The sequence below is a fragment of the Embiotoca jacksoni genome, unplaced genomic scaffold (assembly GCF_022577435.1).
Source record: "Embiotoca jacksoni isolate LCO1_2020_lvr unplaced genomic scaffold, fEmbJac1.0.p SCAF_32, whole genome shotgun sequence".
Classification (NCBI taxonomy): domain Eukaryota; kingdom Metazoa; phylum Chordata; class Actinopteri; family Embiotocidae; genus Embiotoca; species Embiotoca jacksoni.
Window position 1 is genome coordinate 1,909,853 of NW_027185384.1, and position 18,556 is coordinate 1,928,408.

Below are 18,556 nucleotides of genomic sequence, written 5' to 3' on the forward strand. Positions count from 1 at the left end.
TGCAGGAACATAATTGGCCTTCGGAGACTTTCCACACACCTTGCACCGTAATTGTCTGTGTGGCTGAGCTGCTCTCGCCTATGACACCACACACACAGTAACATAAAATTCTGAGATTTCAGAGTGCAAAGCAGAATATTCATGCCCTAAAGCATCATGGGAGATGGACTGTCTCTGTGTGAGTCAGGGTTTAAACATCAAAGCCCAGATCCAAAGAAAAGTATGCATTTATGTGTGTGTGTGTGTGTGTTGTCATTACTCTCTAGCTCTTATCAGCCTGAGCTTTTGCAACACTGCTCTCAATCAGCAGGTACATCTTCTGCTTCTTGCTCAAAACAGGAAATGAAGCAAGTCCACTTCCTGTCTGGCTTTATCTGCAATGGTAGTGAAAACACGTCAGCCTCATAACAGTTCCCTTTTTGATTTCCCGTGAAGTTGATGCTGTTGTTGAGTCCTCCCTTTCTGTCGAAAAAGCCTTTGATTTTCATTTCATTAGGTTGCGTGAATTTCAACAGGCCGTTGGATTCAGTCGACTTAACTTTACTTCCCTCCCAAAAAAAAAGTTTCCTCTAAAGAGAATCCAGGACTACAAAGGTTTTCCCCGTCCCTCTGTTCCTTCTCCTTTGATGACAAATGCTGCGCTTTGATGTAGCCTGAACTTTGCTGCAATGGGATGCCAGCTTTAATATCTGTGGTGAGAAGCAGCAAATGAAGGCTTTCATTCTCAAACGCAAAATGAGACAAAGTTTGCATCCAAAATGAGAAATTTTCTTCCACTTGAAAGACATTACATGTACTCTTTTGAAACGACTGATAATAAATTACACTTCTAAAGAGTTTGGGAGAGAATTTCGTTCTTGTTTGATGAGGTACAGCGTTTAAAAAAAATGCTTGAGGTAATGTTTTTTTTTTTACAAATTGAATACACGGAAGTTTTGTATTTAACTCCCTCTGTCATTTTATCAGGCATGAATCTCGGCTTGTGAGGGATTTGGAGAAATTTTGCTCATCGCCACATACACCATTAAAATGCAGCATTACGAGGCGATTACCGCGAGGTACTCTTTCTTTGCTGCTAGGCACCTAAACGTTCCTTCTCCTTTTTAGTCCTCCAACATGATATCATGTCCTCTGCGCGCTGCCGTGTTGATGTCATGTAAAAGCAGGGAGAAACTGTCAGGCTGAAACTGAAGGAGGGTTCAAACAGAGGGCAGACTTGCTCTGCCTGCCGGGAGGCCTTTCATGACGTTTGACTTCTTCACCTTTTAGTGCTTTTAATGAAAAAAAAAAAAAAAAAGAGTGTGTGGACCTCAGCGAGGAAGAGAGAGAGAGAGAGAGAGAGAGTCAAAGGAGAGAGAGATTTTAAAGACCGAGCCACAAATCTCTTGATGGAAACATCACTTGACTGCTAAAAAAGAGGCAAAGTTAGGGAACGACGCTCCAAAACACACCATCAAATTTTTAATGTGGAAGCAATAGTCGGACGCGCGCTCACTCACGCAAACACCAAGACAGCATTTCCTACCAGACCTTCGCTTCACATTGACGAGGTTAATTAAGTAGGACATCGTCTGCATATTTCACTAATCCGCCAAGACTCTGCATTCCTGCCACAGCACCTCTCCACCATTATCTAATCTCCAGTTGCCCACTAATTCTATTTAAACTCTGCTGGCTGGCTTCATGCTTCTACTGAAAGCACAGGACACAATGGACAAGCGACGGGACATCGACCCGAGCTCGGGAATTTAGAGGTGGGACACGGGAGAGCAGAAGAGAACGAAAAGTGGCCTCATTAGAAAGTGATTCACCGAGTTCAAGTTGTTAACCCGTATGTGGGGTGTTTATTTTTTTAACAAGGCTCAGCCTCTCTGTGTTGTACTGTTTGGCAGGTTTCAGCTGAACACATTAAATTTACTGTTTCTCTGTCCAACAGTGGATATAAACACAATACTGAGCACTACAGGACCACTTTATTTCATCAGGGGGTTGAGACTCCTTCAAAGGGTTGCTGGATAAATTTGAGCGGTTGCAAAATGAGCAATGGAAGAATGAAGAATAAAACAAATATTGTTGTGCATCAGGCCTCTAGCTGTTATACAGTTAAACAACAGTCTGGCAGGTTTAGTGGAGAAAATTCCCGTTTGGTTGAAAGGCTCACATCTCATAACTCAGAACAAGAGATTGCAATCAGCATTTTAACAGAAAGCCATGCTGGCGAAAACACTGGGAAACACTTCTGTAGGAACATTTCAGGCATATTACGTCCATTTGAAAGAGTAGGACAGAAAAGAAAAGGAAGAAATATGGTCTATTTGTTTGATTTGATGCGAGACTCTCTTTGAGCATTAAAATATGAAGGTTTCACGGGAGAAAAAAATTCACAATTTCCATAAAACATTTAATAATATTTGCTGTCGACTTTATCATTGTGTTCTATTTTCGGAGCACGATTGCCAGCTCACACTGTTGACACGAGGCACCAGCACAAACAATATTATATTGAGACTAATTAAAGGATGTTTTTGCACAAATTTAAATAAAAGAGCTTTTTTTTTTTTCTAAGGCCGCTCAGGGTCCGCATTAATGTGAAATGGTATTAGTATTGTATTGATCAGGAAGGAATCTCCTTTTTCATGATGATTTGATTTTGGCTTAAGACACCAACTTTGTCTGTAAGGTCTTGGTGCTGAGCAACAATAGGCTCATTTAAGGTTTTTTTTGTCGTTGTTATTGTTATTTGCTGAAAACAGTTTCCTGCTGCTGCTGAAGATAAAGTAAAAAAAAAAAAAGTCAGACTGAAACCCACAGGTAAAAAAACAAAACAAGCAATGAGCTGAAAGAGGCTAAAAAGTCAAGTATAGCAAAGAAGAGTTGGTTTGTCAGCGAAACTTATTTGATTCTTAAAGTAGCAGATTCCCAAAATGCCGGATACGTGTTAAAGCAACCGCCGGTGACGCCCGCATGCCAAACACGCACGGAACGGTTGACGGCACAACATGGAAAGGTGTGAACACAACACCTGTTCGGCTCTGGCCTTTTACAGCGAGAGACTCACGCACGCTGCGAACAGGGTTTACACTTTCCCTCACAAAGCAGCCTCACATATTTGGTGTTTATGAAGACATTTTATGCGACTGGTGGGATGAGTGCAGGGTTTGTGCGTTAACGCGGTGTGTTCGTGAGTGTGTAGGAGAGGTGGTGTTGTGTGTCACATGACACAGTCTTTGTACTGTGAGATTTAATGAATCGGTGTACAGATTGTTTGTTTTAAGGTAACACCGCTGGTGAATGTGTGTGTGTGTGTGTGTGTGTGTGTGTGTGTGTGTGTGTGTGCGTGTTCAAGGCCTGATTTGTTCAGTGAACAGCTGTCGGATATAGAAAACATGCATGGAAGTATCTGTGTTTCCATGACGGTTTACTTCTTGTTTTACCAACGGTTTATGACTCCAAATCCATATCTGATAAAAGGAGATTAATGCAGCTGTTGATTTAGCGCTCTCACTCGCAGACTTAGACTGTAGTCACAGTAGCTGCGACACGACGAACACCACCACTGTGAAAAAGTTGACATGACTCATAATTCCTTTGAAGCAACCAGATAAGTCATTTTATCTCGATGGCTATCAAAAATGAACTTTTCAAGAGTCTCAAGATCCATCTAATACGTGTTTATGTCAACGCAGCTGCTTCAACTCGGTTTGTTCGAGTTGAACGTCAGCCGTGTGCTGTTGCACCTTAGATCGCACATTTGTTGCGCCCTCCGACGTTTGTGTGTTTCTTATTTTTCACTTGAATCGATTCGAGGAAACCTGGTTCTGCTTATTTTATATTTGTCATTTATCTCAGCTTTAAATTCAGAAAACTAAAATGTTCTGCGTCCCTTTGCTACAGCAGACTATTGAGTCGTGCACTGTGTTCTTTGTGTGTGTGTGTGTGTGTGTGTGTGCATGTATGCAGCCAGCCTTTGGAAACACTTTTAATTCAGGATTAGGTGTCCCTGTGTGCACTCACCCATTGCATAATACCTCTGACCTTGGTCATTGTGTTGATGTCTCTTAAACGAGAGAATGTTCTGCTGTGGCTTTTCTCTTCCAGCCTCTCAGAAGGAAAGAATCACCTGAAGATACAGAATCTGTCAGTGAAAGGGAAAGTAGAAGTCACATTTTAATCCATTTATTCAAATGAATTGACTTCGAATATTTCTTTTAACAATGGGACTTGTCAAAGGAAGCATTTCCTCGGTTTTCTAGCAGATATAACCCACGAATAAAGAGCAATTTAGTTTTAAAGCCTTTCAAAGGAAGATTTGATATTTTATTCATCACTTCTGTAAAATTCTTCTACTTCTAATTCAATAAGAGAGAGAGTCCTGGTTAGTTGCTTGTGACAAGATACACATTTTGGACAATAAAATATATAAATCTGGTGGAATTTAGAGACAGCTTTGCCTAAAATGCCCCAAAAAATGTCAGCAGATTTAATATGGCACCACTTCTTTGGTTGCTTTTGTTTCCGTAACAAAGCTTTAGTTTTACATCGTGACTTTAACTCAATGTCAGAAGCTCCTGTCTTCGTTCTACTGCTTTAATAAAAAAAGGTAAATACAGCGGCTTCGAGAAGTAACTTGATTCAGCTTTTCAGCCCTGAGCTGCTCAGGCTGGAATTTAACTAATTAGTACTTCTCTCTGACATGCTTGGAGGAGTTCATGTGAAAAAGAGAGGTCATATAATTATAGCCCCGGGAAAACCCTGGGCTTTATGTGTATTATAGAAGTGTGTACATGTATATATGAGTGTGTTTCAGTGTGTGTGTTAGACCCGGACTCTGTGCGTAGTTATCCTTATGAGATTCTGTTTTGTGTGGGTTTTATTTGCATGCTCAGCCTTTTGCGAGTACAAGAGTTGACCTCATTCACTTTCATTGTTTGCCCGTATGATGAAATAGGACTTAAACTCTTCTGGCTGCAGCCTCCAAATGAGAAATTACGCACCCAACCTCGGGACCATCGAACAATAAAGTTGAATTCTTTTGTGCGAAGAAATAAGCGAAGAACTCAAAAACCCGAAACTCTCACCCCCACCCCCCCCCCGCCCCCCCAAAAGAGTCTGGCTGGCTTAATTTCACTGAATGAGCTCCAAATCCCTGTTTATACAAACTCCTACAAGAGGTTTTTTTTTATGTGTTTTTATCAGTTTGGCACGTACATAATTTAATCATGAAAAATAACAGTTTACAGAGTTCAGTCTGTGCTCATTTTCCCAACAAAGCATCCCGACCCCCCTCCACCTGTCCGCACTTGGCGCCTTCCAAGAGGGATTTGAGTCCTGATTGGCCAGATATGGTTTGTCATTGCCTGGATCCAAACTGAAACAGAAGGGATGCAACAGTTAGAAAAACTCAAACATATCACTGTAACAAACATGTTGTTCAAGCGTGTGCCGTGTCTTTTAAAGTCCAACTTGTGTGTGTGTGTGTGTGTGTGTGTGTGTGTGTGTGTGTGTGTGTGTGCGTGCGCAAATAAAGTGTGACTTTAAGGATTAATTGTGATGTGTCTCTGTTCCACAGCATGTGGAAGGGCCTGAATGTGAACTGCACAGACAGCTCAGGATACACACCTTTACATCACGCTTCCCTCAATGGACACAGGTAAGAGTGTTTTTACTGAAATTATTCAGAACTCTAAATTCTTTACAGTTCGTTATAAAACTAAACCGAAGAGTTGTTTGTACGTACATATTCGGTGTATACTTTATGCTGTAGGGCTGCAACTAAAGATTATTTTCCATTGCCAAATCATTTTTGGGGAATATTTTTTATCATGTTTTTTGTGTTTATGTATATAATGTCCGTTACAAATTCCCAGAGGCCGAAGTGTCATCCTCGAGATGCTTGTTTTATCAGACCATCAGTAAAAAACACAACTATTACATTTACAGTAGTCTGACTGTAGAGTTGACGGTGTCAGTCCAGCAGAAGTACAGAGCCCTGCTACATTACATTTTTATATTGCGGCCCTCTTTGCTGAATGTCCTTGTAAAATGTCTTTGTAATAGTGGATTTTTCCAAAAGATGAACATTTTCTGCTCTGGTGAAGGGAGCTCAGTGGTGTGATGTGATTGCTTGGTGGAACATGTGTTTGTAGAAAGCCTTCATTTACCCCGAATTTATCAGTAAAATTATTGCAATTACTATATTTATTAGTCCTACCCAATAGTCAAGAGCAAGACAGTTTTGTGCAGTGGATACATTTTGTCCATCTGAGGTCTTTCTTTGTTAAACCGTGGTGATGAGTTATTGTAGGTTCATTACATCCAGTTCAAGTTGAAATCTCGAAAATGATTGCTACTTAGGCAGAAAATAAGCTCTATGACAACAAGCCAAAGAAATTGCATCATCGCAATATAACTGTCTTGTACTCTCGATGATATTCCAAAATATGAAATTGCAAACACCATTTAAGCGAACTGTTAAATATGTGTATGACTTGAGTGTCTGCGTCTGCACAGAACTCCGGTCCAGCTCCCTTTCTTCACCTGGGCCCGCTGAGAAATCCGTTACACAGCTCGGATTAGCTTCAAGGCTGACCGCTATCCCAGTATGGCGGAACTGAAGGATTAGTGCTGTGTTTTGGGGGCAATTATGTGGATTTTCTCTCTCAGATCAACTGAGGAGAGAGGAGGGAAGTGTGGCAGAGAAAAAATGCAGCCTCACAGTGAAAATTAGGCCGCCAACAAAAAAAGCTGCAGACGAGTGATTTAACGTTTACGTGGGAAAGGAAAAAAAGATAACTGGCAATTAAGATACAGCAGGAAGAAGACTTGGCAACAGGAAGAGGCTGCATTCAGAGATTTGTTTTTCAGGCTGAGTTTGAATTGAATTCTTTGAGATCGTTTTAAGTATGCGCAGTTTTTGGTGATGAATGCCCGCAGGTGAATCTGATCTCCACGATGTTGAATGTTCTCATATTTGACCCTGAGCTCCTCCAAGTGTGATTTGGCTGCTTTACTGCCACTTAAACTGGAATGAATAAGAAAATATACTAAGATATTGAAATTAACTAAGCAGTTCATTAAGCATCTCCATGCTGCATTCACCCCTGCTCCTGGGAGAGCTTTTGCCCTTCCGTCTCCTCTGTGTCTCTCCTGACATTTTGAATGCAAATGAAGCACTTCACCTTTCCTCTTCAGATGGCGGTGACAACTTCAGCTGGAGTCCTCCTAATGTGATACGGTATCGCTGTCACTGCTATAAGTAGCAGCTAAATGGATTCCCAGCCCAAACCCAACTCTGTGATTCCTCACTTTATTAATATGTTTAATGGCGATGTTGGCAATAGTCTTCTCTCTGTTCCTTTTTTTTAAATTTCCAGATGAACTACCTCCTGCGCTGGGTGATTTCCTGATCATTCACCCAAACGCTACTGTAAATCTCGCTTTGTCTAACTAGGATCTTGTAGAAGGTGGCAGTTTGTTTGTGACCACTTGAAGAGGCTGTAAACCTGCAAAAAGGATGCAGATCTAGTCAGTTAAAGAAAGAGGAAACACAAAATGACACCAACGTGGAATAACAGTGTTCAAATTGTTAAGCTGAAACAGAAGTGGTGTTCTTTACACGTATGTGCATATAAACCTCTTTTTTTGTGTTTAAAGTTTTGAGCTCCTTCTGGACAAAGGAAATATTCAGTCCATTGTCACTGGTGGAAGAAAGCAACGAAATAGATTTAGTCGAGTGTCTGCTTGCTACACGTTTGATTTGACCAGTGATGGAGTATCTTTACATTGTTGTATTCATACAGTTACATTCAGGGATCGAAGTCATTATTCCACCATTGAAAATGATCAATTGTGAAAATGTAAATATTTTTAATGTACAGTAGAATCCAAAGTGACAAAAAAAAGCACACAAAAAAAGCAAAATTAGAGGATTAAAAAAGTGTTTGGTTTGTTGGTTTTAAGGAAAGATGACAACATACCATAATCTGGATTTCAGGTGTTGGCGTCCAGCTGTGTTTCTCTTCCTCCCTCCCTCCCTCCGTTGATCTATTGATCTGTGTGTGTATCTATTTTCTCTCTCAGGGACGTGGTGCTGAAACTGCTCCAGTTTGAGGCGTGCACTAATGTGTCTGACAGCAAGGGTTGCTTCCCGCTGCACCTGGCCGCCTGGAGGGGCGATGTCGACATCGTCCGTATCCTCATCCACCACGGCCCCTCGCACTGCCACGTCAACCAACAGGTACACGCATCAGCATCCTCCTGAGGTCACCTTCAGGTCTAGACTTTATGAGAAACTCCATCATGTCTCTCCTCTGTCCAGTGTCAGCTACAGTCCTCACTCTGGAGTGGTTTTAACTGATAAATACTGAAGGAGGCTGACAGTCAGCTGCAGAACTGGTGCCGCTCAATATTTCCCTCCTCAGGTGTCCTTCAGCAAGTCAGCAGGTGTTAGCTGGTGGTCCAAATAAATCCCTTTTTTTTCCCCCGGGCTGTTCATGTTGTGGCTTGCGACTTTTCACATTTTATTGAAATAAGGTATTCACTGGGCTCAACAGATCATAAATAATACATTATGACTCAACTACTGCATTTCCAAGAGGCTACTTTGCCATTTTTTTGTGTTGCTATCTTCATGGAAAAGAAAGAATATAAAAATCAAACCGTCCTTTCGACCACTCGACTGGAGGTGCTTTCAAAAGCCCACTTCGCACCGTTCACATGTTAAATGGCGACGGAGACACATTATGCTGCCCTGTTTCCGTTCCTGAACAAGGCAGGTCTCATTTACTAAAATGAAGCTCTGTTGCTGTATTTCTCAGGACATGTGAACCAGTTGCGCTGCAGGTCGTCTGATTATGGCTTCTATCCAACCGGGCCGATCCTTTTCTGTTTCCAGCGGTCTTTCTCTGACAGGCCGGCGAGCATCTCAGCTCTGGGAGCGTTCAGCCTGCTGCTGCTGTCATTCCTCATCAGCAGAAATGACCCCCTTCTCCTCCCTTACTCTTTTTTTTCCTGTCCGTCTTTGCTTGCAGCATATTGATGATGCCACGGCTCACTGATGCGCTGCATTTGAAGATGGGCAGGAGGCACACAGGAGATGGTGTTCCATCAAAAGTGTTAGCTAAAATGTTAATGGTTTAGATGTTTCTTTTTGTAATATTCCCTCTCCTGATTGCGGTGTAGTAATGGACCCCACAGGTTACTGGAGCGTTATTTACTCTGTCTAATAAGCACATTTTCCTCTGTCGCCATTAGCCAAATCGTTTCCCTCTGAGAGTTGTTAGACCCTAATTGTTTGCCGTGATAAATGATGTCCCTTGCCCCCGAAATGAGGAGGTTTGTCAGCAAGTGAACACGGGTAATTTTCTTTCTTTCTTTTTTTTTTTTTTTTTTTTACCCCGTCGATGATTTGTTGAGCTGAGTGAGCTGCTGATGGAGAGGATACTGTACCTGCAGTAGACGCTGACTTCTAAGCACACTCGGTGCGTTTTTTAATATGTGTGCTCTTGTACCTCTTTTTCAGCTCATGATACAAAAAATAGTCCAGTTATTTGGGCAGAAAATAGTATTATTCAATATTATGGTGTTGCAGAATTCGCTTGTTTAGGCTTAAAAATTCTCGTATTTATGTGCGCCTATGAAATGAAAGGAGAAAAGGAGCTTTTATACACTCTGATGTAACACCAGTTTCGATAAATCATCAAGTTACACTGATTTTGTTGTAACTCTTTATATCCTACATCTCACGTTGAGCCTTGTTTATCAACAGGTTGGCTTTACCTCCCCTGTTAGCATCAGTTTCCATCGTCCCCTCTGTATGACAAACACCAGTGAAGGACATACAGAGCTCACACTCTGGCTTTGCGTCCCACTGGTGAACACAAAGAGATCCAGCTAACCTGCTCGTTAACGTTCTTAAAGGTGCTGTGTTTATTTTTCCCTTTCGGCATTCAGTTTCGCAAAGCGGCGGTTTAGCGCCGATGAAACTGAAATTGTGGTGCGAGTGCATTTCTTTTTTCTTTTTTTTACATCGCTCTGTACTGCATGTTTGTCTCGTGGCCTCGCCGTTGTCAGTGTGAGGCCACAGTTGTTTTCAGGTTGCGGCCATAAATCAGACGCCGAGATTTATGGAGTGTTTGTGTGTTTACGATGCATAAGCTCGGTGGTTTCCCGCTTGTCTGTCGTGTGCGCACTCGAGAGCTGGGCTCGCATACAGTAGTCAGTGTGATATACTGAGTCCCACACACACTCACACTCATCATGGCGACTTACAGCAGCAGGCCATCGGCTGCACATTACCCCATTCTCAACGATAATACTCAGCCCACGCACACCATTACTCATGTCAGAGGTTGAGACTGTGTGTGTGTGTGTGTGTGTGTGTGTGTGTGTGTGTGTGTGTGTGTGTTTGTGTTTTTGCCTCACTTTTTTTTATTTATTTATTTTTTTTTATTACACGAGGGACAGAAACTCAACATTCGTCCTAATTTGTACACGTGAGGAGTGTGGAAAAGTGAGCAAGAGGGAGCTGTGATGAGATTGAAAGGTCCTCAGAGTGCAACGAAATTAAAATTAAAAAAAAAACAAAACACACAGGTAACCGAAGTGTGCAGGTGGGCCAGTTCCACTCCGCAGCCGATAGAAGATTATTTGAGGTTAGTGGATGTTATTAGTTGGCGGTAAACCAGTTCCAGCCCACTGTTTATCCTCTAATTGGTCCCAGTAGTTCCCGTTCACAGCTGTTTTTGTGTATTACTGGAGCTTGTTTGTGTGAGAGAGGTGGAGGCCGCCTGACTGGAGAAAATGATTATACATACTGTGTGTGTGTGTGTGTGTGTGTGTGTGTGTGTGTGTGTGAGAGAGACAGTGAGACAGTGATTGATGGTGAGAGATTGCTTGTTTACTCAAGGCTTGCACTCTGCTTGCAAGGCCAAATGCATGTTTTGAGGAGTGACACGTTGCCTGTTGAGATCTGTCTTTCTCCCACTCAGACTTACTCATGAACTGCTGCCTCTCTTAAGCCTGTACCTAAAGATAAGTCAGGAATTTTTAGTGGATTTTCTCGATAGTTTTTTTTTTTTTTTAAAAGATCGATATGGTGAGATCATTTCAAGTTTATATTTTCTTAAGCTTTCTTCATGAAATGACCTTATTGCTTCAGATGTGTTTGAAAAAGATTCGAGTGGGCTTAGATCAACTCTCACGTAGAGTAACAGGAGGAAGTTTGCACCTTCACTTGTTTTTCAGGCAGCTCATGACAGATCATCACGTCCTTTGACAGGATCTCAGAGTCCCACAGTGTCTGTTACCTGTAGTGAACTGAAATGAGCTGGAAATGATGAGAGAGACGGGACAGACTGAGCCTTTCCCCAGTGGGTGCAGCAGACAAATTATTGCACCTTTCAAGGGAAATGACATAACGGCAACAGCGTTGTTGAAAAGCCTCAAATTATTTATTATTAGAGTCAGTAGGATTTATTTTGGTCCTCATCATAGAGGCATATACATCCCCTGTGTCAAGATCGGTATGTCATCTTGTGTCTGACTAAAACTATGTAACATCAGCAGTCTTTATACCCCAGACTAAGTGACACTGACAGGTACTGCTGACCAAGAAGAGTAATCAGATTACTTCTTTCTCAACCTCTTTAGGACACTTTGATTTTACATTCATTCCCTCTGGGCTTTATGGAGACATCATTATTACAAAATAGGATGTGTACGGTGTCTCCTGCTACTTCTTCAATTCTTACAAGAACCACTTTATTAATGTTTGCAGGTGGTTCATAGATGCTCTCGTGTTTGTGTATTACAGTATATTATATTGATTTTACCCACTGGAAAACATTTAATTCATTACTTCTGCTATTGGAAAATCTAATCCAGAGCAAAAAAACATGATAACCATGAAAACAATAATGTGAATTATAATGTCCTACTTTCTGTTTGGCAGATGGTTGAACCTCGAGTCGTCACAACAGTCTCCTGTTGCACATTTTTGGAGCTCTGTAACAGATAATGTTGATTAAAAAAAAAATTAATAAATTACTGAGCAAGTGTCACATTTGATTTGCACACTGTGGAACCAATTAAATTAATAAAGGGGAGGAGGAAATCACTTTAAAAATTTGGAGAGTGTAATGTTTGACAAACCAAGCTGTAGTTAATCGGTGAATACACAAACTGTCCAGTACAGTCCTGTAAAATATACTTTGTGCTTTCACTTTATAACTTATTAGTATCATATGTATGAGTGTTATTGCATTACACATATATTTTCACATTTTAGGACGCACTCAACTGCGTTCTGTGTCGTTCTGAACAGTCCGTTGCTCGGTGGATTTTTGGCTCCAAAATGTTTAACCTGCAGCACTTAAAAGAGCAAATAGCCACACAGAGCATGATAACTAAAGATGACACTTTTTACCCCGAGCTACTCGCCCAGAGAAGAGTTAGATTGCAAAAATTACTTGGCTTGTGTTTGACAATGTCAGAGCGAGGGACAGCCGTGTCCCGCAGACGTGCCCACTCATGTAGTGCAGATGTGGTGTTTGAGTGTGTTTGTGGGAACCAGCATGCAACCCTCCGGGCGGCTCTATCTGAATGGGACCTCTGGCCGAGTCACTTTAAGGGTTATTGTGTGTGTCCGCTGCGTTTGTGTACGGGTGACTGACCACATCAAGTACAGCTTCTATCGCTGTACAGCAGAAACATTCCAGAGAATGTTTTCTTTTCCAACAAACCGAAGGACGTCGGGTTATAATATTTCTTTTTCCCTCTCCTTCCCTCTTGTCTTTCTCCCTTTTTGACTCCGATTTGTTTTCCCAAAGGAGGTCAGCAGCGTAAAAATCAGGATCATAAGAGAAAGACATGCCTTTCACTAGCCAGGCCTTCTGGGAACTTTTAAGACTGTGTGAACCAAGACAAAGGTAACAGGTCACGGGGTCGTTCGCCTGCTGCGTTTTTTTTCCACGAATGTCTTTCTGTGTGTGTATATGCTTTGTGTGTGTTCACCTTACAGTCTTGGTAATCCTACGCCCCATCATGTCCACATGTCGCTACCACGCAAGAAAAATGAAACCATATGTTTCCTGATGATGTGAACGCAGACCCTCTGAGAACACACGCTACCACTCAGAGAAACCGCCCTGGGAAAGTCCTCGCTCGACCATCGGTCACTGCCGTGCCAACCGCTGCCAAAACACACACGGTCACATTGAGCCATAGGATGTTTTCTTATGAATAATCTGTTAAAAAAAAAAAAAAAATGTTTGTGTCGTATGTTTTCCGCAGCCTGACGCTCTGTCTGCGGCGGGCCTCCTAATTAAAGTTCGGCAAAAAGAAAACTTGATTCATTTCTCCATGAATCAAAACAAATTACAACCCTGAGTGATTATTGCAAACTGAGAGCAGATTGTGTGTCAGTGTGTTAATTGTGGTGTTTTATGGAAACAGAATCATCTGATTTTTCTTTGTGGTGCTTCATTAAAACCACGAAGAGATTCCTGTGCAGCTTGTCAGCGCTGCTGGGAGGTCAGAGTTTACATTATCAACCGTAGACCGGCCACCTCGGAGCAATAAGGGGTTTGGTGCCTTGCTAAAGGGCACCTCGGCTGCAGACATTGTTCGGAGATGCAGGGCTTTTGTGTGGTTTTCCAAACATTATGGTGCCAAGCAGTCCACTTTAATAAAATCCCACTGAGACATCTGATCTTATTGATTCCTTTGCATTAATTTTATAAGTAAACATCAAACATTCAGGTTTTATGAGTGGCTTTTCAAAGCAGTGGTCAAGTATAGAAACATTGTTGATATTCTTCAGACATATTAAATGGGACTTTTATTATTTGCAATTAGCCCTGCGTCATATCATATTCATTTTATTTTGTAAGCAATAATACATAAAAAACACCAAGAGAGGCAACAATCAACAGTCAAACTAAAATAAGATGGAACTAAATGTCAGGAGCTATATTACAGGAATATGTTTAACAGTATCATGATAGTAATAGAGCTTAAACAACCAATTAGTTTACAATGATTTTGATAATCTGTTAATAGTCATTTTATAAAGAAAAAAGCTGATCAGTGTTTGGGATAGCGTTTAGAATATCTTTAGCTTTTCTCTGTTTGTTGGACAGATGAGACATTTTATACTCCAGGATGTTGTGCTGTGCATTTTTCAGTGTTTTATGAGTAAACCAGCCGTCAATTCTTCCCAGAAACTATTGATAATCAATCAGTCCTAATCGCTGGCTGCATCCGTAGACAACAGCGTGTTGCAGGAAACATTCCTAACACCACATACATAAATCATTATTGTTCAATATTTAGAGCTAAAAACCTCATAGATTATTGATTGCTTTTATTTAGGAGTCCAAATTTCAGTGTTTTTATCCGGTGCTTTGTTTCCCCTGTAAAACCCGCCGTGTGTGAGAGTCCGTGATTCGTGGTCTAAACCTTCACTAGCAGTGTGAGCGATGGATCCGCTGGCTGTGAAATGTGGACACAGAAGCTGTTTTCTTCTGCCTCGCTCCACCGTCAGTGTTCTTCCTCCTCCTCGTCTCTTTCTGGTCTTATCTTCCCAGCGCTCTTCAGCGTTCACTCCTCTTGGCCTCAGGATGTTTTCACTGCCTTCCCATGTTCACACTGTAAACTGCCCCCCCCCCCTCTGACGTGGTTTTGCTGTCCCCCACATTGCTGCTTCTCAACCACCACATGTCCCTTTTCTCTCAATTTCTGTCAGTTTGTATCATTTAATGCACAAATTTGAAAAAGGAAGGGAAACGGGGCGATTCAGCTTGTCATTATCATCTCCGATTCCTCTTCTCTCCACCTCTCACTCTATGCAATGATGTGATGATGGATTAATTACATTTCTCTTTAAAGAATATAGTTTTATGGTTTTAGGCCCGCTTATTAAAAAGTAACAAGTACAAACAAATCACTGCTTTGATGAATACAGTTTTTATTTGTCTGTTTATGTTTGTGAGTATGTTTCAATTAATTGGTACGGTGCTACGGTTAAAGTCAAACCTTTTAATGTATATACACTATGATGATGCAATAGTTTCTGTGCAGTTTTTTTTTTTCAGCTCTAACTAGCATCCGCTTGGAAAGTGGAAGCGGAAGAGCTTGAAAAGCTTGCTCACGTTAGCGGACATTGTAAGTCTGAATAGAAAATGAAGACAATACTAATTTAGAGGACACTTTCACTTCAGAAAGATATTAATTAAAAGACTTATAGGAAAAAAATCTTTCAAGTTTAGAAAAAAACTGAAAAGCTAATTGCATATCCAATTGTAAAATGTTTTAGGATTTATTTAGATTGTCTGAACATAAGCTGAACACTGGGTCTGTATTAATAACAGAAGGGAGTGAGAAGGAATAAAACAGTTTCACCTTGTACGCCTTGTCTTTTTCATCCTTCATTTATTTACCCAGCTCTCCCCAGGCAGCGCGCTGAGCTGCCGGGATTATGAGATGCTGTAACTTAGACGGAGCTCATCCTGCATATCAGTCCATCAGCATTAACGCAGTGTATGTTCAAACTAATGCCTCTGCGCGCATCAGCTGCTCTGGTTTCTGATCAGCCCAGGCCTGCCTGGTAAGCTCGCTTGTTTGCATGGATGTAGCTGCTTGGTCCCGTGCAGATGAACCGAGATAGCACTGTTCGTGTCTACCATGGGAAATGTGTGTGTGAGTGTGTGTGTAGCTAAAAGGACTATAATACAAGGAGCCTGAGTAGATTATTGTGTGTCCTTTAGTTAAAAAAAAAGCTAATGAAGGAGACTGCACATATAGCTTAAAAAATAATCATACAAATGTTCTCCTTAAGCATTAATGAAACCGTACGGCTGTCGTTTGAGCAATATCAAGCCGATACTTCATTACTTAGCCTCTTTGTGACACTATATCAGCTCCATACGGTGCTGAAAGACACGCTGTGACATCCATTTGTATGGGCACGTTGATAATGTGGTGCTACACCTGTTGATGTGGTATTAGTGGATGGCTGTTGCTCAGAGCCCAATCAGCAACAATACATTGAGTGCTTGATGCTATCGGAAAGCTGTCAGAGCGAGTGTAATGGAAATATATCGTCCTCTTTGAGAACACGGAAGGAGCATTTTCTCTCCTCGTCCTGCTCCATCACCTCCTCTCCAGCTCCGTCTCCCTTGTCCTGTCATTCTGTGTCTCCGCTCGTCTCTTTGTCACCCTTCTGTCTGTCAGTGAATTGCATTTTTTGTATTTTTTTTTTTTTTTCCTATCTCAAGCAGTGTTTGTGAGGCACAGCAGATTGCACTGACAAAGCTTTATTGTCCGTTTAAGGCTCGGGAGACAGAATGGGTCAGCGGCAGCACCGACAATAGGAGCAATCTTGGTCTCCGTGTTTATCCCATCCACGCTGATTTATCAGTCAGTGTGTGCGATTGCTTTCTTCATTACTTTTTCATGCTCGTTTTGTGTTGAATATGAAAATAGAATCAATGTCATCCTGTTAGTGAAGCTGTCAGCCGTGATCCGGATGTTAAAGGGTCTCTGTGGGGTTTTCTTGTAAACAAACAAAAGTTTTGTTTCTATTCAGAGTATTTCACTAAAATGTGCTGTGTGTCTAAACGGTTACAAATGTTTTGGGTACATTTCCTCTCGTACATCATTTACGAAGCAATTTTTTTGGGGGGTATTTCACATCCAGAATCGTTCACGTTCATGTTTTTTTCCCATTACAGGTCTCAGTGTGTCACTAACACCTGTAGATTAGAGGAATAATGTGATACTGTTGTGACTGTGTGTCATGTAGCACAAGATAAACTACACAGGGACCCACTCAGAAAAATAGCCGCTACTAGAAGTCTAAAACTCCACAGGTCACTAACCAAACATCGATCAAACATTTCTCTGTAATGTACACTCAATGGGTGTTATGGAGCTTTCGCTTGTATCACACCATCTTCATCAGCACATGGAGTAGCCCCATTGTTATGGAGGGGTAGATGTTCGTGGGTTTGTTACTGCCCTTTTGAAACTGTACTTCATACATCAACTTACTTACTCCTTTACCTTTTTGCATACAAATTGAAATCTGTAATTCGAATACAATCTTCTTTTTAGGGTTGCTGTTGCGTTTAACCTTGAGTGAATGAATGGCCTATTCCTCCAGACATTTGCTCTGCCAGTTTGCACTAAATGCTGTCTGGAGCAGATGATGACTGATTGCACTGCGTTTGCAGTGGTTTGGGACTTGGCAGGAGGGGATGAAGTCGGTAGTAGATGAGATAAGATGAAACTGAAACGATCTCTTGGGGGTGAAAGTGAGTCACTCCGGTGGAAAATGGTCATGTACAATAGCAAAAGACTCCACACAGGAACAAAGCAAATGTTGCATTATATTATAACTGTGACAAATGTGAATTAAAGTGTCCCTGAGTGTGATTATTGTGCATACAGTACTGTAGACCTGCAATACAGACCTGCTGTGGAGGGGTGTGCGGTCCGCGAGGGAAAACAGAGGGATCTGATTGGCTGAGGAGTAGGGAAAGCTCACGAGCACGTAGTGGTGTTTCCTCTCTGCTAGATCCCGAGTGTATGTGTGTATCTTCATATAGGGGCTCTTTCTCCACGCTATGCGCACACACACACACGGTTTCTCTTCATGTCTCTCACTCACTGCTCACAGGCATGAAAGTAGGGAGGCGAGGAGGGAGCTCTGGAGAGCAAGAGAGTAAGAAGCGATCTGAGCAGTGAAGTGTGGTCACGGTGCTTTTGATTTTCATCAGGGAAGTCTAAGAGGGGCATTTGAGGCAAGAAATGTGAAGGCATTTAATAAAATAATGAAAGAAGAAAGGCGGCGGGATATCAATAATTTTTTTATAAAGAGTCGCTGAATAGTGTTAGTGATTAGGAGCATGGAACCGAATATTTTCAGCTGTTAATTACATGAAAAGACGAGCTAGTGTTTAAACAGAGACTTGATAATCAGAATTAATTGTCACTTCATTCATTCATTCCGACGTTTTGTTTGTTTTTCCCCGAACCAATCAGCAGCCAGTAACACATCCATCCCATCAATGTCATATTTTAGTTGAAATTGGAGTTTTAATCATGATTGCTGAGAACATTTTGTTTTTCGCAATTATTAAAGAAACAAGTCGAATTTATTCTCATACCTTGATTCATAAAAACTTGAGCAGCTGTGTCATTGTCATTCACACTCGTCGACATTTTTGCGGGCGTTTTATGGAGCCGTTCATGTCGCCATTTGTCATCAATCCTAATGCTGCTGTTTAATTGTTTCTTGACATAACTATCTTTTTGTGGTCACAACACTAAAGCAAAATGAATCAACTGGTAGACTATGGAGCCGGGAAAACCAAACCCTCCCCGTAGCTTCAATGTTCCCCTTTCACACATTACAATGCATTTAAAGTCGGAGCAGATTCAACCCAAATAATTCTACTACTCCTTATTTAATTTCTGCCCAAAACTTTTCATACCATCAAGTTTTAATTTCTGTTTTATATGTCCTGATTGGACAGCATTGCTAGAACAAGTGCTC

General features: G+C 41.4%; 1 protein-coding gene across 5 annotated transcripts in view; it reads left to right on the plus strand.

Annotated features, from left to right (window-relative positions):
* anks1b (ankyrin repeat and sterile alpha motif domain containing 1B) overlaps positions 1–18,556 on the plus strand; it is a 193,822-nt gene that overhangs the window by 50,383 nt on the left and 124,883 nt on the right. For all 5 annotated transcript variants that reach the window (XM_069164827.1, XM_069164826.1, XM_069164825.1 and 2 more), the window contains exons 2-3: positions 5,570–5,650; positions 8,080–8,236. In XM_069164827.1, the coding sequence (XP_069020928.1) occupies positions 5,570–5,650; positions 8,080–8,236 (238 nt within the window). The remainder of the gene's footprint in view (positions 1–5,569; positions 5,651–8,079; positions 8,237–18,556) is intronic.